This window comes from Hippichthys cyanospilos, chromosome 12 (genome assembly GCF_059441005.1).
Source record: "Hippichthys cyanospilos isolate Australia breed blue-spotted pipefish chromosome 12, RoL_Hcya_1.0, whole genome shotgun sequence".
NCBI classification, from domain to species: domain Eukaryota; kingdom Metazoa; phylum Chordata; class Actinopteri; order Syngnathiformes; family Syngnathidae; genus Hippichthys; species Hippichthys cyanospilos.
The window spans coordinates 13,535,688-13,560,806 of record NC_142380.1 but is presented as its reverse complement, the minus strand read 5'-3'; the positions used below and the strand labels follow the sequence as shown (position 1 = coordinate 13,560,806).

The window sequence follows — 25,119 nt, the reverse complement described above, 5'->3', positions numbered from 1 at the left end:
GAACAAGATATTTGCTTTCTTCCTAATTAAACAGAGGTCATGCTTTTCTTCCTCTCAAATCCATGTAGACATTTACTCGAAAACCATTAAACCCAAGAGATTAGTGCTCATGCAAAAAAAAAAAAAACTTCTGAAGTTGTCCGTTTCCTGTTTTGGGCTCGTGTGTGTGAATTCGACAATGTATAAGTTACTTTTTTAAATTACTGATGTCTGTACATGCAGATTATAGTTCTTTACCTTTTCGTTTCGTGGCTAATCGACCTTTGAGTTTCACACAATTAAGTAATGAATATGGAAACACGGGGGAATGAAACAGTCATTTTGGGGCGCAACTTGCTCATCCAAAAAAGAGATTTTCAGCAAGATGTTCACAGACTAGTGCCTGCTGATTTGAAAAGTATAACTTTGCTAAGTTGTAATTTTAAGGAGCAACTTAAGTCTGCATTGGACATTTTTCACCAGGTGCAACTGTTACAATGTGATATTGTTTCTCTCTAGAGACCACCCTTTGCCTATATTAGATTTTCAGTGCTGGTGTGATGCAATAATGTTAAAATTCCCCCAACAGTAATCCAGCAAACCAAAAGCACTATATTTCTGAACAAAAGAATACACTTCCTTTGCCCAGCGTGAGTTTCACCTTTACCTTTGCTCACCTTATTTTCTGTCTGAGAATAAAATTAGATTAAGTTGTCAAGACATTTCCAATAATTCTTGTGAGCAGCTATACTGTGTGGGCCAAGTAATGAACAGCTGAGTTCATTTTTAACCATACTCATGGCAGGTGAGGAGGATATAACTTTGGATAATTAGACTCAGTTGTCATTGGAATAAAGATGAGCTCATGTTCCAAAGCTTTATGACTTGTGGGGGTAAATTAGAGGTCATTTATACCTTTGTTTGTCTGAGGATGACAAATTAATGAACATCTCTCTAAGATATGCCGCTTAAGGACGGCATTTTAGCTGCAGGTGATGTAGAGAGATCTTCAGCCTTATGCATAGCGTTCTGCGCAGCTATGCTGTACACCATATGGCCTACTTTTGCCCTTCAGTTTAGGCTCCTTGTTTTCATGCTCTCACAAGATGATTGTTTCTCAGCGAACAGATGACAAAGTGCAAAATTATTGGAGTGGTTTAAAAAAAGAAAGGCACTGAAGCATATATATATATATATATATATATATATATATATATATATATATATATATATATATATGTACGTAGACAACTGGATTTCCCTCAATATTAAAAGCATTTCCACTAACTTGAAGAACATATGGTGTTATGAAGTCATGGCACATTGGTCAATCAGAAAAATGAAATGTCTTACTTGCCCTACTAAATTATTTTTCTTTGGGGTACAGGGAGAACAAATAGAGTTGTGTAAATAATTGATTCTATTTTGAGATAGGAAACACCTGTAAAATACATAAGTGCCGAGTTATTTTGACACAAACAATTCAAAAGACATGAACGGTGTTTGTGGTTGAAGAGTAATGGACAGAGCGAAGTTAAGCCGATCGATTATGAATCCATCGTGCAAGTTCTTCACGCACATACTACCTCACCCATATTGTTTTTAATTGTTAATTTATTACGTCATAGGTGAGCTACAGCCTATCCGAGCTGACTGAATGAAAAGTCATGTACATCCAGAACTGGTCACCAGCCGATCAAAAGGCACATCTAGACAAACGGGAAATTAACTATACATATTGTACATGTTTGTGGATTTTGGTAGGAAGGAAAAGTACACAAACAAAACCAAAGTACCGTATTTTCCGCTCTATAAGGTGCACCGGATTATAACGCGCACCCTCATTTAATGACAAATTTTAAAACCGTTTCTATATATAAGGCGCACCCTCAATTAATGACATATTTTAAAACTTTTTCTATCAAAATATAGTAATACTTTAGTAATAAAGTAATAACAATAATAACTTCAATAACTAAAGTCTCAATAGCATAATAACTCAATGTCAATATGAGCAACCTTGTTCAACTGTAAACACACTAACAGGTAAAGCTTACTCTATCAGTTCTTTCCCCATCTATGAATACCAATATCAATATTGATCCATATATAAGGTCCACCTGATTATAAGGCACACCATCAGCTTTTTTAAAAAAAATAAGGCTTTTAGGTGTGCCGTATAGTGCGGAAAATACGGTATTCTTGAGGGGAAAAGAAATAAGGAACCATAGAAAGTGATACATTCAAGATGAAGGTATTTTAATATCTCTCTTATAGTGTCATTCCAAATTAAGTTTTAGAACATATTTAGGACATGTGGTGTTGCTTTATTTACTTAGGAGCAATATGCTGATTTTGTATAGGATATCAACCAGTATGGAGTTTCCTTTAAAAAAAGAAAAGGAAAAATGAAGAGAAACAAAATACTTTATTGCTCCATGCTAAATCTTCAAATCTTACCGTAATTCTCTCTCTGTCCTTCAATAAATGTATTTTCTCCTACAAGGAAAATTATAGCTGTGACTTCCAGCTGAATCCCGCTGTTTGTCAGTGGGTCCACCTTCTTTGACAACACATCAAATAGGGCCACAAAGAAAGCAAGTTCTTCACCGCTCTCCATCATATGCACCCGAGGAAACCTTTATGTCATTTATAACATGAATGGCCTGTAAAAAGTGCATTTCCCAAAAGAAATTATGTGTGAATGCTGTCAGCGGGTGGTGAATTGCTGAGTTTGAGTTGCCATGAGAATGAGTATTTAAGCACCATGTCAGACGGAGATGACGCCACACTGGTACAGATGATTGTCAGCCACTTGGATCAGTAAGGATGGGCTCAGTAGGGATAATGTTTAGAAGGAAACAGAGTTGACAGCTAATATTAGATGCTTGCGTAAATCACGGGACGGATGACTCATGCTTTCAACTTGGTATCAATATTGTGTATTGTTTTGTATCGAAGGTTCTTGTATTAAAGGTGTGCTGTAAATGAGATTTTTTTTGGTACACTTTTCATTTTATTTTATGACAGATATTAATATTCCTAAACACTGCTGATATAGTAATAATGAAATAAATATATGGGGATAGGAACAGAGTGGTTTATTCTTCCTTCTACTTATTTTCCTTCTACGTATTGATTTTATCTTACTGTTTTACTCAATATTTTTCTTTCTTCCTCATTTGTTCATGGTTTTATTTTGCCACCCCCCCCCCCCCCCTCAAAAAAAACCCCACACTTGCTTTACTCTAATTTTGCTTTTTTTTTATGTCTTCTGGAAAATTTATATTCACTGAATTTATTGTAAACAGAAGTAGGTCCCTGAAAAGGTTACTTATGAATATTTTGGTAATGACATTTTTATCATATTTGGAATTGTTCTTTTTTTTTTTTTTTTTACATTTTTCAACTAAGTCTGCATTTGTACAAAGACAATCTGAAGAGTAGAGACAAAGGTGATGCCCCCTCTCTTGTTATTGTGCGTTATTGAGACGAGTGTTAATTCAGAGAAAATATATGCATGCATATGGAGATGCAAGTGTGTGGAATTCTAGTGTGTATGCTTGCTAGACGGCTAGGCGGTGCTGTGACGTAACCCCACTATGTGTGTGTGTAAAACCTCCCTTTCTATTCCCTAGTCTGCATTCTTTGTCAGTGAGCACGTCTGATTGGAGTTTTGCACTTTGACCACGTGTATGGAAACGCAACAGTGGAGCATATTCATCTTTTCCATTTGGAAGGGTGATTTCAAATTTGTGCATCTTTACGCCCCAACAGCGCCTTCCAATAACATATTTTGGGTGTGTGACATTGTTTATGCACTTTATCAATAGCAGGCCATGGAAATGCTACTTGGGATTTCAGTGCATAATTACTTACTGTATCTGATTGAATCCACCTTTTAATACCACCACTAGCACATTGCCATTATACACAGCAGCAACACTACAAAAACTACATCTGGAGCAGTTCAGAATCAGTCATATCCATATCTAAAATCATGACACAATCATTAAAAATGTTCATAAAATTAAAGTTTCCGATTAACAGATTGCCATTGATTAATTACAGTCATGATTAAAGCATTTTTAAAGTCATTTGAATCTATTTTTTTCTCTACTTTTATGCTTCCTGGATGCTGATTGAATTGGTTTTAATGCATCACTTTTTTTTTGTTGCTTGAATTATTTGCATTTGGAAAACAGATATCATTCACACCTTAAAGTGGACACTGGTTGGCTGACTTTGTATTTGACTTTACTTGATAGGCTCCTGTTCTTAGTAGGAGTGCAAGTTCAGGAGAGTAAGGAAGATGTGAAAATGAAAGAGAAGGTGTGAGACCGGTTCCTTGAATGATAAATTTAACTTTAAAGAAACTTCACCAACGGCAAACAGATTCACGTTTGTGACTTCCATTATGCATTTGTGGATTCTTCTTACACGTTTGCAACTTCAGCCATATATTTGTGGAATATTTTTACAAATTGTGACTTCAGCCACACCTTTGTGAATTCTTGTTGCACATTTGTGATTGTGTGCCCTTTTTAAAATAATTTTGCAACAATAATTGCCCCATATATTGCACCTGACAATTTGGCGGCAGAAAGTAGACCAAACTATTCCAGATGGAACTACATCAAGGTAGTCACTCAAGCATACAGATTCTGATGTGTGATGTCACATTTCACATTTGGGACAGTGTGGTAGGATGGGAGGGTTACATACTACTTAAAGGTAGAAGGTGGTCTCCAAATGCCAACTTTCATCTGTGTTTACGTCTCCTTTAGCAACTCTGTTTAAACATTGCAAGCTTCAAACTCCTGCATGAACAAGAATAGAACAATTTCCTTTCTGCCATATCAAATACTATAGTGTGCTTTTAAAAAGAATGAGAGGAGTGGCTTTGAGACAGCTGAGAATCAAGTCAGCTGTGTTCACGCTCACAACGGTGCAAACTGCCCAGATTCTCTCTGGGCCACAGATGTCAAGGTCCAGTCCTCGAAGGCCAATGTCCTGCATGTTTTCGATACTTCCCTCCCAAACATGCCTGGTTCAAATGATTAGGACCATTTTCAGGCTCTTGCAGAGCTTGCTATTCGTTTAAATCAGGTGTTCTGGGGAGAGGAACCTGGAAAACACAAAGGAGACAGTTGAGAGGACCGGAGCTTGACACGTGTGCTCTGGCTCAGAGAGGCTGAAAACTTATTTGGCAAAAGAAATGTAACTTCAGTATAATTGCAATGGAAACATTACTGCCAAAAGAAGCACTATCAAATGAAAATAGTAGACTATTGGGAATAAATTAATAGATTTTTGTGGAACAAGGCAGAAGTGGTCTTGTTCGTTATCATGGCCTACCACTGCAGTTAAGGAAGGTTTTATGATGACCTCTAAAGGGATTCTTTCTTCTTTCATGACTTCTTATTATATTCATTTAATTAAAAAAATAACTAAGAAAAGTCATTTTGATCATTTTTATGGATGGAAAGAAAACATTCCTTTAAATAAACATGGCCTGTTTGCTTGGGAATTGTAATGCAAAACCAATCACATGCAATTATGTGGAGTGACTCTTTAATTTGCTTTAGAAGAGTTTATCAATTTGCATGGGGTCATGTGATATCTCAGGGTGAGTCAGGTCCCAAAAGACTCCACTGGCTTAATCTTATGGGATAGCAAACAACATTTAGCCGTCCAGGTCACGATATGTGTTTTCTCTGTCCTTGTAAAGGTTTTAGACAAGTGGGACTCTGGGGCTTGTGTTTTTCAAGTGGCTTGTGTTTGTTTCAAGCTCACAAAACGGAGTAGATGGTATGATCATATGAGGAAGGTAACAAAACAAATACAAACCCCAATGCCAGAATACAATCATTATGTGAATCCTCTTCAACAAATACTGTAGTAATCAAAGTTAGCGTGTTTGATAATCAAACTGACAAACATGTTTTTTTTTGTTTTTTTTTAAACGTTGACTTCTAATTTGACACCTGCAACACAATCCAACAAAGCTGGGAGAGGGTCATGTTTAGCTCCTTGTTTCATCACCAAGCATTTGGGAAATGATTGCACTAATTGTTAAAACAGTGAGTGTAATTATTTTCTATGCTTGTTTGCTGTACAACTTCAATTTCTCAACAGCTCAGTGTCCCTGTTTAAACATTTTCAGTGGGGGGCAAGTCTGGACTGCTGGCATGCCAGTATAGTATTCATGCATCTGTCGCTCTGTTTGTATAGCAGCATGACAAGCTCATAAGTACTGTATGCTGCCGAATTGTAATAAACCCCAAATGGTGCTTTCCTTTATATTTGTTGACGATTGACAGTTTCTCCTATCAAGGAATCATTTGCGAAACAGAAAACTGTTGTAAATCGGTGGGAAAAAGTGACCTTCCTCTCAGTTATTGACACCTCTTAATTGAAAATATTATTTTGCATCAAGAAATATATCAACATTTCAGCTCGGCATCATAAAGGACTGTCATGCTAAGAATGTAACCCAAGCAGTGGTGGTTTCTAACATCTTTAATAATTTGTGAAATAGAAATTTTCTGTTGTTTTACCTGAATTAGTTTATAAGCTAATATAACTTGAACCAAAATGATTCGATATATTTTAAAGAAGTAAGAACAAAATAAAGTCTACTTTGGTGTGTTATCCATACGTGGGGGATCGAGGTTTTTTTTTGTACTGGTCAGATTTGTGCTAGAACTGCCTCAGAAAGCATTATTTAATCTTTATTTCTTTCAGTGACTCCTTCTCAGCACTCAAGGCTGGAAAAGATGTGTATTGTAATGTGGGCAGTATATTTGCCGTTGCGTTATGTGTGTTGGACATACAAGAAGATAAAAACGGAAGGTTTTTAAATACAAGAAGATAAAAACGGGTTTTTATTTGTTTACGTTATGTACGTTTTCTATTTGTTTTCCTAAAACAATGTGTTGTTGAACCTGTACAAGACGTTTTTGTTTTATTTTGTTTTGTTTACACAACTAGTGAGAATACTTTTGCCACCCCCCCTCGCTTGCACTAAACTGCTCTTTAAGCTCATTGGGTACGAGCGCACGCAGGTCTGTATTGAGTCTCCAAAATGATGATTGCGATGATGATGATGGTCTGATTGGTTTTTCGTGCTGCTCTTTCCCACTGCACTGACGCGCCCTGCTCCCCCCTCTTGGTCTTTACGTCATCAGCCTCCGCTCGGCCAAGAGTGATTTAAACACGGCCAGAGAGGGAAGGTGTCTGTGGGAGAGACCGGAGCATCTGTAGAAAGAGCCAGAGTGAGTGTGCATGCAGATTGCCACACGGTGGAGCAAAGCCTTATCAAACTTTTTTTTTCCCATTCAAATTCCCCCTTTACATCCTTTCTCGTACACGTTGAGAAGTTCTGATACCTCCCACCAAATAAACTTTTTCACCAAATTATGAGTCCAAATTTCAATGGCCGGACTAAAAACCATTTGTCCACTCACACTACAAAGAGAAAGCCCGAGAACAAGTGCGGTGTAATTGTGGTGGTCTATTAGTATCCAGTCGGCGCGCAGTGCGCCGCCGCCGCCGCCGCCTCGATGCTTTTGTCCAACGTGAGCGTGAGCGTCTGCGCGGGCTTCAACAGCGCCCTGCACGCCGGAGCCGGGGAAGGGCACCCGGACCTGGGGGGCGGCTCTCGGCGCTCCACCCTCACTCCGACAGGGAACCTCGTCGTAGCCGTGTGCTTGGGCTTCATCGGCACTTTTGGACTTGTCAACAACTTGCTGGTGCTGGTGCTCTACTGCCGCTACAAGATACTGCGCTCGCCCATCAACTTGCTTCTGATTAACATTTCCATCAGCGACTTGCTGGTGTGCGTGCTGGGGACGCCTTTCAGCTTCGCGGCCAGCACGCAGGGAAGGTGGCTCATTGGAGCCAAGGGCTGCGTGTGGTACGGTTTCGCCAACTCACTCTTTGGTAAGTACGCGACTGTTTTCACAACATTCTTGGGTTTATTTGTGGGACGTTTTGCGAGCGGGGCGCAGCTGCGTGCTCCAGATGGCCAAGCTGCACGTGTAAATTGAAGCGCCCCGCACCTAAATTCGTGAATGAACACACATTTTAACACGGTCCTGCGGTTTGTGCGTGAAGAGTGGCATTTGTCGTGCTCAGGTCGCAAAATGGACAATATTGCGCCCCTTGTTTATTGCACCTATATCGTCATGCTATTTGTGCCAGACGCAATGTAAACCGAGTTGCGCGTCATGTCGTCAAATGCACTAATTGATGACGTCTCCTCGTGCAAATGAGCAATATTCTTATTGGAGGGATACTTTTTAAGACACCTCTGCTTTATCCTTTCGAGTCTCGCAGTCTGCGTGAAGGGCTGGTGATTTCCACAGTTGCATGAAAAGGCGCTTATGATTGGTGACATGCAGTCCATATAAGTGCGCTCGTTTAGACGACCTCACATGCGCGTACTTTGTTTTGTCATTACTGTGTGGACGTTATAAAGGCAGTGGCTTATTTGAGTTCTTCTGACTGCACACGCACAGGATGTAATTGGTCGATGCAATTGGTCGATAAATATATGTTATTGTGATCTAGATATGATGTTATTAGGTGCGCCTGAGGCAAGAGATGCTCCATTGCCCCTCATTTAGCGGTGGTGCAAGCTCCCTGGTTTATGAGCAGGCAGAGCGGCATAGGGACAGTTTATAGAAAGAAATTGGACCCTGGTGTATCTTTGTTGGGATCATAAAGAGCATGGCGACGGAAATTATGAAAGGTGGTCGCTCACCTGAAACCAGGTCAGGCTGAAAAAACAAAACAAAACAAGCTTAGAACTCATGTGCGCATTGCCATAAATGCTGCAGAGCCAGTGGATCTGCATAATGAAGGGAATAGTTAATTGTACTATATGTTCATCGGAATCTGTTATCCGACCAAAATATAGTGCATTGATACTTTCCACTGCTGGAACACCCACCTTAGAATTGTATCGAAAATGGATTCTTCATAAAACCAATAATGCACAGCTGCAATTAACATTGCAGGAGAAGTACTATTCTTTTTTGGGATATTTTTACCAGGCATCAAAAAGGCATGACTTAATTTGTTGGTTTATTTTAATATTTGTGTTTCACCAATGCCCCCCACTTAACCAATACTCTTTTTACATCTTGAGCTGAAAATCTTAGGAAAACTTCATTTAACAAAATCGAGTATTGACAGTATTTTGTTGAGTCAGGACTTCAGTCTTTGGTCCAATGTTATCATTGCCAACAATTAGAGCCCTACTTTCAGAACAGTGCAGGTGGGCTTAGAAAAAAAAAAAAGTATCTTAATTTTTGTGATGGAGCATGTCTAGTTTTTACTATGTCTGGGAATTTGTTAGACCACGCTGCACATGCTGTGTGTTCCGGAGAGCTGATGAAATTTTCTTTTACATGCCCTGGCCACACCTGGCAATTTAGTGACAGAAGGTAGACTAGACTTTCAACCAGATAAAATCAAATATAAGTTGTGGCATGGCAGTGTATTGCACTTTTTCCAATTGGATTGGCGCAGGCATTCAAATTCCCCGGTCTGCTGATATGTGTGATGTCATTGTATTTCATTCATAAATATTGAACCAACAAGCAGTGAAAGCCCTGAATTATTTTAGGTTACCCATTGACCATAAAAATATTTTCCTCTTTAATATATTTAATAAAACAAACCCCTGAGCCACCGCACAGCTATCCTGCACACATATGAATGATCAGAAGAGTGGGAGGCGATCTCCAAGTGCCTTCACAACGGTGATCAGTTCCTTCAAAATATTTTTTGCATGCATAAATCTGCATAAATTCCAGTGAATCTATTTCTTCTTTCGTCTGTGTATGGGTGCCTCTCTAGTGCTGAATTTAAAGAGAATGGGTGGAGCTGCTTTATTTGGCCAAGAAGAAAGTCATCTGTGTTCACACCTACAATGGCACAAGCGGTTCCTTTCTTGCCATCTAAGAAATTACTATGACGAAAACTCGACTCAACTGCTAAGTTAGACTGCAATTTGTGCTTGTCCTTATTGTATGTTTGTAATCAGGCTGTTTTTTATCCTTTGTTATAAAATACAGTGTCCCTGGCTTACGTTTTTTTTCATGTTGCGACATGGAATACTGAGTTTTTTTTTCGTCCCCTCTGTATTTTTCTGGTTTTGCGACAAAAAAAAAACTGTCATGTCCGTAGGGGATTTGTGCTGCATTTGTGTTGTTTTGTCTCTATCTGCAGGCGTTTTTAGGTAATTGCACTTTTTTTCTGTTGCCGTCCCTGCAACGTGTCACTACAATACTGGTCTGCTATTGGTCAGCGTCTCCTCACGGAAATGCGGGTCTGCTGCTGGTCGGCGTCACTCGTTTCAAAATGGCGGAATGGTAAAGCTTTGTTCTGTCGTGAGTGGTTACAAAACCATATTTATAGTGCATTTTACTGCTTAATTCAAACTTCAAAGGGTTAGCCATAGGTCCCAAGATTGCTATTGATGTTAAAGAGTGAAGTAAGAAGAAGATTTATATGGAAATGATGCTGAAGATAACACTTATTAGGGAACATAGGCATAACAAGTGCCACTCAAAAGTAAATAAATCCTTTCCATATTTTTTATTTATGATGTTTACTGATTATATACAAGTATATTATATATACGTAGCACTTATTATACTATTTTGGTAGTTATTTTTAATATGTATTTACAATTTCGCTGTTTTTACCTGCGGTCCTAAATGCACTAGCTATTTAACATAGGTTTGGATTGCCCGCCATACGGCGAATTTGTCTTACGAGCCCAAACGCAGAACGGATTAATCTCATAACACAGGGGCCCAGTGTGTATATATATTCGTCATTGATGTTCTTTTTTAGCCATTTATCTTGTTTTCATTGCTTATTTGTACAACACAGGACATATCCATCAAGTCACCACATTTTATGCTCAGCTGCTTTGAAACATTTCCTTCAGCTCATCTGTCTTTGCAATGAAAGCATGTTGCCTTTTAATAGGATCACAAAGTAACATTTAATAAAGAATTTATACGTTTCTAGAAAGTCTCACCTCTACATTCTTTTACAAGTGCATACACAATGAGCTGCAGTCGCCGGTCATAACTTTCCTTGCCTGAAACTTTTGTGACAGGGCTCATAAATCGTTGGCTAGAGCGCATGCGATGTATGTTAAAAGGCTGATTTTTAAAAGATTTCATCAGCTACTTGTTGCACCTAGTCACAATCTGGAATAGTCCTTGAAACATCACAAATGCTGTTAAAAGGACACGTTTAGTCTGTTGATGCTGCACCTACTAAGTGGATGAAAAGTGCACATCCAAAGGGTTTTTGAGAAACAGATGCGTATAAATACATGACTCTCTGGAAGTCTGATTTGTAATATTGTCAAGGCGTCGAGCAAGCCATGTAGAAAGAGGACATGACTGACGAAGAGTTGCGCCATCTCCTTGGCTGACGACAGCTTTGGAAGGGTAACAACATGGGCCATTTTGCTAAATTGGTCCTTGTTGATAATGATGACTGCGGTGCCGTCAGGCAGGTGTTGAACTCCAAGGATTTATGAGACCAAGGATGATGTAGAATGGGCAAGGGCCACAGTTGGCCAGCAGGGGGCTGGTGAGATGGCTTGTCCTGGTTGTAAACTGGGCAGGCTCTGATAAAATCACGGGTGTCCATCCATAATAGGACACTAAAAGTGCTGGCTGAGAACTCCAAGGGTCCATCGTAGTACCGTATGACAGGTTATCTTTGACAAATGTGCGCATTGTAGGACCTCTTACCAGAGGACAACTGACACAACCATGTAGTTGAGAGGACAAACACTGAGTTTGGTATGCCATCTGGAGGCTGACCTTGCCTTTTCCTCAGTCTCCCAGGTCAGCAAGGCAGTGAAACAGGTAGAAGGCAGGATTGGCTCAGGTTCCCTGGTAGGACTATCCTCATGCGGAATATGCCTGGAGCGAGTGTCCAGCTTAATGTTATGAGTCTCCGGATGGTATGAGAAAGTGGATGTAAATCTTGTGAACTATAATGCTCCCGTGGTTTGGCGTGAGTTCAGTCTTTAAGCTGATCTGACAATATTCCAAATTCTTGTGGCCAGCTCAAATCAGAAAAAAGACCATGGTGTCTTCAAGCCAATGATGTCATTCTTTCAGTGCCATCTGGACCTGCTAGTAATTCCCAATGTTGTAATTTCTCTCTGCGGGGAAGAATCGATGGGAGAGCACGTGGGTGGAGCTTCCTGTCTTATTCAGTGTCCAGGAGAAAACGAATGTTGTCGAGATAAAGATGAAGCAGCACTGGCAATGAATAAAGTTGACCCTTGGGAGGTGTTGTGCCGGATAACAGGTCAATGTGGCCGATGCAGTGGCAGGGATGTGGCTTTACTGAAAGCCAGGTGGAGATCATGGTACTCAAACAGAACCTGAAAGGTCTAAATGGGTTGGTGGGGCTGTACAGAGTTCTGGGAAAGATGCCTCTCTGAGGCAAAAACAATGGCAGTCCAATCCCCCGCCCAGCATGACTCCAGTCTGCTCTGCCTCCTGAGCCTGTATGCCACTGTCACTCACCTGCCATGTTCCCACATATGCAATAAAATCACCACTCTTGCCTGCCCCTGCATGCTCTTAGGTGCAACCTCCAAATATGATACCCATTTTGAAAAAGTATATCATAAATTCATAAAGCTGCTCAAGTGAAAAATAGAGAGGATCTTAATGTTAAGGTGAGTCAAATTCTCCATGACTCTTGTTTTGCCAAAGATCTCTCCTCAAAAACCCTGTTTGTGTCAGGTGATGTCGGGGTTGTGGCGGTGCAGTCAGGGAACGCCCCAGATCAGGAATACATTTAGTTTGTCAAGTACGTCCCAATCATAGGCTCAGGAGCATCAAAGGCAATCGACTGAGGTGCAAGTGGAGAACTGGAGGAGGAGACGGAACCCTGGGCGAGCGAGGCGGTGACCACCATTAGCTGCTCAGTTGCTTAATTGAGCTGGGATGTCTCTACTGAGGCAATTCAAGGAAGAAAGGTCTATGTGCTGAGTCCGAGACTAGCCAGATCTTGCTATCAGATTCGGAGGTTGGACCCAAGACGCAGCGGCAAGCAAGACTGGTGACTAACTGGTTTGTCACTTACGTGGAAACAAGGCAGATAGGCGACAGTGGCAGACTGTCACATGCCAGTTCAGGAGGCAGAGGACAGACAGGGGAAACCAAGCTAAGGCCGAGGATCCAATCAGGGGCAGGTAGAAAATGATGGCAGGGTAGTTGGGGGCAGGCAGGGTTAGCATCAGAACAAGATGGAACAAGAGAAGACTTGACATGGCAAAGTTGATCTGGAGGGGACTGGCATGAAGAAGCAAGCTAAATATGCCTGAGCAGATAATTGGTTGCACCTGGTGCTGACTAAACTGATTGAATGGAATGCGGTCAGACAGGTTAGTCAGGGAGAATTTGCTGGCTGGATAAGCAGGCTGTGACAACAAGTTTACTTCATTCCAACAGCATCACAAATAACAAAGTGAGCCACCCAGTGTTTCCAGATGTGCTTTAATTGTAGCCACTACCTCATTAACTCAAGTGTTTTACTGCGATTAAGCTCTGAAGTTGTGGACCGTCAGGCTGTGACAACAAGTTTACTTCATTCCTACAGCAACACAAAAAACAATAGTGAGCCACCCAGTGTTTTCAGATGTGCTTTAATTGTAGCCATTTCCTCACTAATTCAACTGTTATACTGCAATTAGGCTCTGAAGATGTGTTGGGCTAACATCCACAGTAGCAAATTAATTTTGATCCGACAGGAGTTTGCGAGCTGGAAGAGTGACATCATGAAAGTATGCATGTTGAACGAGAGACAATTCTGGGACATTTTTCGGATCTACATTGGTTAAGGATATATAATCCCTTAATGCGCTCACGTAAACAGCAAAGAAAAGAATGAAGAAGAGTCAGATGAGATTGGATACATTTAGATAAAATATGTTTGCATTAGTTTGGATGAAGTGGCTATCTCTACTCAAACTTTAATCAAGCTTTTGAGATGATCAATGTAGCTTGAAATTGGAGCTATGTTTAAAGGGCATTGCTGCCAATGCCCCGGTTGTCATGTTATTCTAGTCTCAAGACAATTGGCTGCAATTTACTAAGTGCAGCCTTATTATTCGGTTCAGTTTTTGATTCAGCTTTTATTTTACCAGCAGCAAAATTGGTTGTGATTACAGTTGATATAGTCATTCTTTGTCTTTTCATATGTTTTTCACCTCAGTCATTTGGGCTCCTTAGTATATTTACTGTTCGTTCCATGATCTATCACTTGCCATGCATTTTCTATGGTTCGTAAGTCTGCTTTATTGTCGTATAGGATACGTAGATATCTGACACTTTTTTATATCTGCGGTAAGTTCTCAGTGACATTGTCAGAAAGTCAAGTCAAGCTGTCATGTCAAGCTTTATTCTGAGTTTCCTTCAGTGTCCAGCAAGTTTTCTAATTTTGAGTCCAGTTTCTGCCTTCCTAATTTAGTGACAACGTCTAGATTCCGAGTCTAGTATTAGTTTTCCAAAACCGGCCGTAATTACATTGGATTTTGGAATTTATTGCCTGAATAAACTTTTACTGTCTCATTTTTTTCCCATGCTATGCACTGTATTTACCAATTGATCTGCTCACCTCTGCTGGCCACCTCCCGTGATGTGGACTTCCAGGAGTATTTTTCTCCTTCTTCTGAATTTCATCAATGCAGCGTGTCGGCGCATGCTGTAGGACTCCAGCCCCTGCTTCAAGTGGACTCTGCACACAGTCACTGGATTAACCTTGCAGTCCTGAGCTCACTTGCTGCATACTGAAGTTAGATTGCCTTTGGGACACACATATACTCAAACATGCCCAGACGTCTATAATGCAAGCACAAAGATGGATGAACATGCACACATGCAGAGGAGAGCGAATGCATATCAATATGAATGTCAGAGACGCAACACTTGGCTGGGGTGAGGTTAATTTGTTAGGATGGTGAAAAGTGATCTTAGCATGGAGAGGGAAGAAAGAACAACACGTGCTGTCACAAAGGTCAAAGAGACTTAGCCAGCTAATGAGCCTGGACCGTTGAAGATATAAATAAGACCGAGTAGGATCACAAACGGTGTCAAGTTTTTGCATTGGAAAATGTTTGATATGGCTCAATCCCTATTATTTCATTCAGTCCGTCTTTTCCTGGATACAGAGTATCAGAGGTGACATTATGAGCTTGATGCTTCTGAGCACACTCAAAAACAGAGATGCAAGGAAACGTCGCAGCAAGGACAGAAGGAAGATCCTTTCTTTTGTTTTATCACATCACAACGTGCTTGATTTCGGGAAATTAGATTCAGCTGTTACCTTTGTTCGGTTCATTTGATTTGAGAAGCTGTGAAGTTTGACCAAAAGTTATGCTCACTATGATATCGCCTCAATCTGTGGGGAGTGGCATAATAGAACAAGAAAATGTATATGATATTGAAAAAGATGCTTATTAATACCCTGCATTTGGCTGGCAACCAGTTCAGGGTGTTCCCAAAGCCAGCTGGGATAGGCACAAGCAAGCCTGTGACCCTTGTGAGCATAAGCGGCTCTAGAAAATGGATGGATAGCTTATTGTTACTTTTTATTACTCCTACAAACCAATGACATTTTCAAATGTGGTAACCCATATTTGTTTACATGACCACATATTCAACTTAGAAAAGAGGAAACTGGGAACTTATTGAGGTTTATGACCCCACAAATAAGCCTGTTTGGGTTAGTGCGCCTGTTTACATGGCAATTAAAAAGCAAAATGTCACCAATATTTGGATTTTAATAGGGTTATTGAATGAAGGCAAACCCAGCCAATATTGGAGTGAGCTAGCTCACTATTTAATTTATTTAGTGATGCGAATCTGCCAATTTTGTTCACCTGATTATTGTTTAATTGGACCACAAAACATTTTTGAAAAAGAAAACCCAATTTAACATAACCGTCTAAAGCAGTGTTTAACTGGCTCATCACTGTCAGTTGTGTGAAACCAAGGGTGTCCAAACTTTTTCCTCTGCGGGCTGCATACAGAAAAACCGAGTCATATGGGCGATTTAATTTTTTTTTCTTTACTTTAGCTAATCAAATATGGTTGGGAAAAAAATCAATCACTCTAGCAACTAATTACACATGGTCTATGTGATGTAGTTATTAATATATGCTATGTCAAGACTTTCTGTCAAAGGTGTTAAAGTTAATTAGGATTTTTTTTTTTTCATTCCTTAAGCTGCCTACCATCAAACTTTGTTGTTACCATTTTAACTGGCAAGACAAAATATATATTTAGTTAATGTAGCGGGCTGTTTAAATGGATATTAGGGGCCGCAAGCGGTCATTGTGTGGATACCAGTTTTTCAAACTTTCATACCTATGCGAAAACAAGTTTTACTCAATTTGCCCTGCTAAATGAGAAGCAAGACTTGAAGAAAGCCAGCAACTTGAGCACACTGATCAGTCTACTGAGCATCCACTGTGGGTACTCTTTTCCAAATCAATGGAAGAAAGATGACCATTTTCTGTTTATTGATCATTCAATGGGCCGTTCCATATTCCAGTTAACCAATTGCATGCATCATTGCTGCTAGATAATTATGGGGAATCAGTTTGGATAATAAGATTATAGATTACACGCCAGCATTCTATAATCGTTACTGTGACTTTTGTCTCTGTTACTGGAATGTAAAACATGTCATGTAAAGATAAACTTAAGAGTCAATGTATACATGCTATGTCTATGGTAAAAAAGATAAATACGTAAACCGACAGATGGACCAAACATACCCACATTTCAGTCTTGTCACTGGTACTAGAGCACGGCAACCAAGGGTTTGTCACAAATAAAATATACGTATATATATTTTTTAGATTTTATCAAAGTTGAAAGGATAATTCCTCACGACAAAACTAAATGTGTGTGTTTTTTTTTTCTCCATTCACACATATCTAAGCATTCCTGCTCATTGCTGCTCTTGTCACTGGCCTCACCCAGAGAAAACGATTGGGTCCTCAATTATTAAGTAACTCCCGTGTACAGCCCATACAGATGAAAAACACACCCATTTTCTAAAGCACCCTGCGGGTTGCCTGGCAAGCATATAAGGACAAGTGTTGTGCCAATGTAACTATTCAGAGAAAATAATCGTAGCTCCTGCTGCGGCAGCACGCACACACTGAGAGAATGCAATGTGATGTTGCATTATTGTCATTTAAAGAAATAAAAAACACCTATTGCTAGCTGTGTTGAGAAGTAAAAGAACGCATATGAAAATACGCTGAAATTAATTTGGTCATTTCAGTCATTTCATAACATGATTATTTTTTTAACACAAAGTGCTATTTACATGTAAATAGCCTAATGTGTTCCAAGTCACCAAAAAAATGCTCATAAACATTTGAAATAATATTAATACATTGTAAAAATGCATCTAAACAAAACATTTTAGATTTACATTATTGCATAATAATCATGGAATTCAAAATACATTATGTAAAGAATAATAATAAAAAATGCTCCCTTTAAATTCTTCATATGAATTGTAGCAGTTGACAATATGAATGTAGTTCTTCTGTTTGCTTTGAGATGGTGCTGGTGTGCTGGTGATGAGCGCAGATAGAGCCTTCTTTAGATTATTTTATTTGTACAATTTTACTTTACATTTTAGACATCATTTGCAAGTCCATGGGATCAATCAGATTTGTTTTTGGATCATTTTGAGCATGTACATTAAGTTTGTTGGTCATGCAAAGTACTTCTTGTGTGACGTCATTCAGTCTACTAGCTAAAGTGCTAAGAACGCTAATGGGAGACGAGACAGCCTGAAATGGTATGTTACGTACAGTATTTGTTTTTATGTGAATTTGTACAATGTTGGCCGTAGCTAGTCATAATTTTATGTTTGTTAGTTCTACAATGTGAATTTTGGGTGGATAGAGTGGATGAAGCGAGTAGATGAAAAGATGTAAAGTGTAAAACCACAGGAAAAATCGGTGCAAAATTTCAAATTACAATTTAAAATTGTATTTCAAATTACACTTGAATCAACAAACTCATGTACTTTAAATTTCAAAAAAATACCACTTTACTTTCCAAAGATGCAGAGAGCCACATGCCCACAAGTAGAAGAATGAAACAGCCTGTGTGTTTCAAATTCTTGTGTTCAGCACAATTGGCACCATTGGGAGAGTTGTCGAAAGGTATCAATCGAAAGAAATATACAGAGCATTCCTAAAAGAAATGTAATGTACTACTTGTTCAGGTGGTGCGGCTATTATTTAACATCAGGGTGAGAACATAGGGCGCTTGTCTATGTCAATTTGTTAGAAACCGTGACGATTCAAAAACAACTGATGAAGTCAAAATAATATGCAATGACCAGCATCTAATTCTGACCTTTGACTATTTACGATCAGGTGGATTTCTGCCTCATAATCAAAAGCTCTTTCTTCTCATTTTTTAGCAGACATCGACTGCCCACTCTTTGATGTATTACTGCAAGAGAACAAAAACAAGCAAAAGATAAATAGGGAAAGGCAACTGAGTGGTTTCCAGGGAAAATTAATAAAGTGAAATAAGATGGTCAATTCCCGCCATCAGACACATCAAACGAAAACCCCGGCATGAGGTTGTGAGCTAATAAACAAGCAATTTGCAATCCTCGGGGAGTGAAAACACTGCATACTAAGTTATTTCAACTAAATATTCGGATCAATACATAAAACTAGACAAACCAATTTATAGGCAGAAATGTGCTTTTGTGTATTTAAATTATTCATCATGTTCAACTGAATAACCATTTTTGGTCCATAAACTCAAAAGAGCCTGGGGCAGCTTTAAAAAAAAAAAAAAAAGTGGCCAGCACATGCACGTTTAATAACACTAGACTGAACCTCTAGGACTATTTCATAGATAATAACAACTTCAAAATAAATTGCAGACAGAATTAAAAACAACAATAGGAGATCTAGTGTAAGTCTCAACCGTGTGCATGGATGGAGTTTTCTTTCTTTTGGCATTTTCGGACACAGGTGCGGTTAGAGGTCTGTGTTTGCGCAGGTGTGGGCGTGAACACAGCAAACCTTATTCCCAAAGTCAAATCATTTCATTTAATTCCCTGCGAAAATTTTCTGTTTCTTCTTTTAAAAAGCCGTTCTTTAAATGTTAATGGCTGCATTGTTGCTTTGATTCTTGGGTAACCAATATTAAGTGGTGAAAACCTATGAAAATGATGTTTTGGTAGATATTTTCCTGTTTGTTCCATCATGGTGTATTTAACGCATCTTCATTTTTATGATCTCACTGTAGGCATTGTGTCCCTCATCTCTCTGGCTGTCCTCTCCTACGAGCGCTACAGCACCATGATGACACCCACCGAGGCCGACTCATCCAACTACTGTAAGATCTGCTTGGGCATCACCCTTTCTTGGGTCTATTCCCTCATATGGACTCTGCCGCCTCTTATTGGCTGGAGTCACTACGGACCAGAAGGTCCGGGGACCACCTGCTCTGTGGACTGGAAAGCCAAGACGGCCAATAACATATCTTACATCGTTTGTCTGTTTATCTTCTGCCTCATTGTGCCCTTGTTGGTGATCGTGTTCTGCTATGGAAAGCTGCTATGCGCCATCAGACAGGTGAGTCAAACCAGGGTGAGGGGAAGGTTTTGCTGCATCAACACAATCAAAGCAGGTGAGCTACAATGAATCAATTCATTTTCCATTGACCTGCATAGCCTCAACTCAATAATATCAATAATTAGGGCTGCTAATGTTGAATCTTTTTTAAAATCCATTACTAGGGGAATGGACTTTATTATTTCATCAAATAATCGAGTAATTCCCCTTCCCTCCAATATTTATTTTTCATGATTCATTCTCTATTATGTTCTGAACGTGAAATTTTAGACCCCAACAAAATACGTCAATGCTAATCGGTTAGCCATCACGATTTTTGTGCGCTAACGATTACAATATGAGGTTGGCTAACGCTAAATACCATTTACATTATTTTCCGCACTCAAATACGCTTTACAATGGATACAATATTCATGCATTCGAACATTCCTCTAAAAGTGGTAGTAAGTTAAGCTATGTAGCCACACGTGCCCTGAGGCAAGCAGATGGAATCGCACCTGCCATTTTTGTGCCTGCGGCTTCTCCCGCCAACCACTGGAGGCAAAGTTCAGGAAGTCTCTTGCTCAAGGGCACATGAGTGGGACAGAGCAGGATTCTAAACGCCAAACTTTCACTTGCTGGAAGACCTGCTCTAAAGCCTGAAATCTAAATCAATAAGTGTTTTTAAGCTCACAAATAGGATCAGCCATCCAACTGTGAGGTGGCACAGCTAGACAAGTAATGGTGCCTGCCTGCTGTGGGATTCATTTTCCACTTTGCAATAACTGAACATTGTCTTTGTCACTCTTTATTCATTTGATGAAAAATCTCTTGTTTTTTTTTTTTTTTTGGGGGGGGGGTGGGGGGGTGGGGTCTCCCTTGCTGCCAATACAACACTGTGTTTCATCACCTGTGACACACCTGACTTGGTCAACTTTCCACCCCCAGCTCTAATAATAAGAATAAAAATTCCAGATACTTTAGTTGTGCTGATGTATGGTTTTAAAACTGTCCTAAAGTTAAAATTTAAACCATTTGCAAGGTTGGAAGGTCAACTGGGTACTTGCATTGAAGTGGACACAAATCAAAACAGTAGAGATGTGAATGGGATTTTTTTTTTTTTAAATAACAGCACTTATCTTGAGGACATACTTAATGTCCTTAGGTGTGATTGGGTGCGTGAATGGTGATCATTCTCTCTGTGCCTTGCAATTGACTGGCAACCAGTTCAGAGTGTCCACCGCCGACTGCCCGAAGTCAACTGGGATAGGCAGCAGCAAGCCAGTGAGGATAAGCGGCTCTGGAAAATGGATGGATGGATACATATCTTGATTTGAATTAACTACTCGTATTTAATCAAAATACATTTCAAATATTGGGTTGAAAATTTCATATGCAAACCACTGGTCCTGTTTTATACTGTGATGTCCACTTCTTTATTTGGGAAAGTGGTTTTTAATTTTTATTTTTGCACATAATTTATTTTGTGTTTTAATAATTAAGCTAAGTATTGTCAACAGAGGTAATAACTTGGGCCTCGGAAATTACTGTTAGGTCTGGGACTAACAGACATTGATAAACATTGATAAATCTGTAATCAGTTACACACGCATCATACATTACAGTTCTTAAGTTTTTCACTCTGTCTGGTGGTTTGGAGGATAGACAATTTAAAAGAAATACTTATTTATATAAATAAAAAATACACTACGTGAGTTTCTATAATTGCAGCTTATCAGACAGCAGTAAAGAAAAATCAGAACTTGAATGAAATAAATGTTCTATGTCCATCGGTCTGTTTAGGTATTTATTTATGTATCCATCCCACTTATCGTGTCGAATGCAAACAAACAGAGTTTGGATTCTATCCATGCCGACTTGGGTGAGAGGAGAGGTACACCACGGATTGATCATTTGTCAAACACAGGGAAGACAATCTATTTCCAGGGCATCAAAATGTGTGCAAACCACCCAACTGCTTCTATTCAAACAACCCCTCCCCAGGCACATTTTAATTTGGCAATGTATTCCCAGTACCAAACATTCGAACATACTCCAATTCTGTCAGATTGTGATTGCAACTGCTATGCAAAATGTCCATCTTATTGCCCTACTTTTGACTGCATTTAGGTCCGGGGTCAGAATGTAGCCACAGCCCCCAATCTTTACGCCTGTCCTCAAAGGTATGTTTCAACATCGGGGCCCTGATTTCATGTTTAGGTGCAAGTATGGCCATCGGTGCTCCGCAAACTCACCCATGGTGGGGCTGGACAACACAATGTATCATTGAATTGACTTTAATCAAATTCACAAATACAGAAACCTCGACTGCAGGCCGCTACTTAGACTGAGCGCACGTGCATCAATAATACATATTAGGCCCCTTGATCATGTCTTTAACAAATTACACAATGTAACTAAACATCTCTTGCAAAGATTATATTCAAGACAATGAAAAAAACATTAAAAAATATTTTCCATTAAATTGAACTTCAGACCTCTACAACTCATTTGATCTTTTGTTAATCTTTATAAGGGGTGAAGTAAAAATGAAATAATGTGATTGCACAAGTGTATGGCTGTGTTTAGGTTTAGCTAATCTCATTCAAAATTCCTGTTAAACGGATGTCACCACAAAGGTGCTACCATTTAAAAGTCTTCAGATTATCATCAGTTTGAATTCAGATGTCTTCATCACCATACTTCTGTAGGTATGGTGTTATTTATTTTTTTGGTATGGAATATCCACCAAATTTCTGTAGTGCTTTTGCTCAGAGTTGTGGCTGGGCTGGAGCTTATCTAAGGCGACTTGAGACAGGATAGTCACTGTTCCATGGCAGGGCAGATATCAACAGACAACCGTCCGGACTCAAATTCACTCCAGTGTAATTTCCCACTTGCAGTTTAGGAGCATGGAAACTCCAAATGGACTACTCCATCCAACAAGGACTACATTACACTGTTGAAGATTTTCTATATTTACATGACATGTTTCAGAGCAGAGTGCTCATGATACCCACCTCTAAACTGCATTTGTTAGGCGACTAACGTTTGCTTTTCACATTGTGTCCTCAATAGAAGAAACCGATGGGAGCCAGAATGTGAGGTAGTATCTCCACCCCCAGGGAAAACAAACATGCACATTCAACCACACACACACACACACTCACAGACAATCCACAGTTTTCAACAGGTCCCAGAGCAAATTTTCCAGGATTACAAGCTCCACAGTCTGCGAGCATCATGTCTTGCCAAATAAACAATGGCATGCGCGAGTGTTTGTTTGCATCAGAACGGCTTGTGTCTTATCTATAAAATTGCCCAGCAGTCTAAAGCGCGATATTGACAGAGCAAAGTGCTGAATAGAATGACAATCAGTTTCGGAGCAACAGTGTGGCTTCCCTTTATTGATGACAAATATGTGGAATTGTGTAAATGTGACTTTTAACATAACTAGGTGTTTCCTTTCAGAAGTTTACATTTGATCCTTTTGAGTGTTTATCTCTCTATTTGTGTTTTTTGATGAAAGAACATAGGGAAAGGAATCATTGTCTATTTGGTATTTAATACATTTAATATCTTTAATATAATGAAATATATTTTCCTAATTATGTTACTTCCTGCAAATCTGTCACTAGTATGTTTTTTGTGTACAATATATGATATCTTCATTTCCTTAGAAGAGAACTACAGTAAGTGAGCTTTCTTCCTTTTTTTCTATCTTAGAGGGCTCTCCAAACACACAAGGCAATGTCACTCGTCAGCTCTTACTTGGGGTGATGTCGGATGATATCATTTGGGACATATTAAAGGGAACTTGCCAACTAAATGCAGAAAGTTGAAATCCCTCATCTAATAATGGGGCACTCAACTGAACAGTGCGCATGGGGGTGACTAAGATTCAAGTTGGAGCTTGATTACGAGTGCAGGCAGAGGTTAATGAGCAAACACAAAATTGGGAAAGATCTGTCTTGTTTTCCCCTCACATCAAGGGAGAAAAAATTAGTCCAGTCAAATATTATGGATTGTCAGTATTTTGTTATGGAAGTCAACGGCCGCTAACCCGCATGCATTTGTCCTTTTACATAATATACTGCAATAATTTCCCTGTGGTAATATTTATGACATAATTCTTGAAATATGGACATTCGTACAATTGTAATGGAAGTGATTTTCTAAATGTTGCCAGCAAACAATTCTTAATCTGAGTCTTTTTCATATATATATATATATATATATATATATATATATATATATATATATATATATATATATATATATATATATATTGTTCTCCAGGTCTGGCTCCGGAGTACCACAAATGTTCCACAAACCTGTGGTCTGAATTACACAACTCATAAATCTCTGGGATTTTTAGCAATTCACTCATGCACTAAATTTCTCCAAGGTCCTTCAGGCTATGTGACACAGTTAGATATGGAGAGCGGAGAGGTTGTGGGGGGCGGGCTCTGGTGGATGAAGATATCAAGAGAGTGTAGCAGCCAGAGAGATGAAAGAGAAGGGGTTGGGTGTGCTGGTTTGAGAATCCCATTCAGAGTGATGGACCCTCGTTTTGTGAGGCCCACATCAAATGTAGTGACCTTGTGTCTGTCAGTGGTAAATTCATTCGCCATGAGCATTTTCACCCCCCAAGTCTCAGACCATTTGGTAATGCTAATTACCTGCTATCATATTACCGAATGCAGGACCAGAGTACTGGAGAAGATTTCTATGCAAATTAGGTACTCTTGGGATGAAAAAAAATACCACCTACTTTACCATCATATAAAATCGTCCCCTTTAGGTGAGAGAAGACTTGCCATTCTAAAAAGGTAGCATAGGGAAACCAGAATGGTTTGTTTGATTAATCTTTTATGATGTAATAATCACACTGTTTTAACTGTCAGTCTTGATTATTAATATATTTTGTGTCTTAATGTGAAAAGAACACAATCACAAAAAGAAGACTCTCGATACCAAATCCCTAAATCAAAATGAAGTAAATTAGGGGAAAAAATGGGAAGAACATTCATATTATTGCCTTGAGAGAGACAGCTGGGGAAGAGACGAGGCCAGGAGAAGAATTGATTGAGTGTGAGGCGATGAGACACTCCACAAAATAAATATTGTCTAAATAGTGTCTGTTTAACCACTGTTGAATTACAGTTGAATTACACTTTCAGGGAGCTATTTATTTAACCCGTTAAGCAAAGTCAACTGAATCAGAAGATGGGACATTTTTAGATGTGTCTCTCCACATCTTTTTCATGTTGTCCCCAAGTTTTAGCCAGAAGCTATGTTTTTTCAGATGCGCTGACATTGAAAAGCATTTTCATATCATGTAGTTTCTGATGGCAAGGAGGTAGCCTGCTAAGATGCAAAAAAAAAAAAAATCGTCCAGGCTACTATCATGTTCTGGGGGCTGGAATGGCTGACATCTCTGAGTAACCTTGACTTTTGTTGGTCAAAAC

At 39.3% G+C, this 25,119-nt stretch overlaps 1 protein-coding gene across 1 annotated transcript in view; it reads left to right on the top strand.

Annotated features, from left to right (window-relative positions):
- Positions 1-7,346: 7,346 nt before the first annotated feature.
- Positions 7,347-25,119, top strand: part of LOC148414973 (pinopsin-like) — a 56,711-nt gene continuing 38,938 nt past the window's right edge. The window contains exons 1-2 of the mRNA XM_088429333.1: positions 7,347-7,923; positions 19,341-19,669. Of these exons, the coding sequence (XP_088285459.1) occupies positions 7,545-7,923; positions 19,341-19,669 (708 nt within the window). The 5' untranslated portion in view covers positions 7,347-7,544. The remainder of the gene's footprint in view (positions 7,924-19,340; positions 19,670-25,119) is intronic.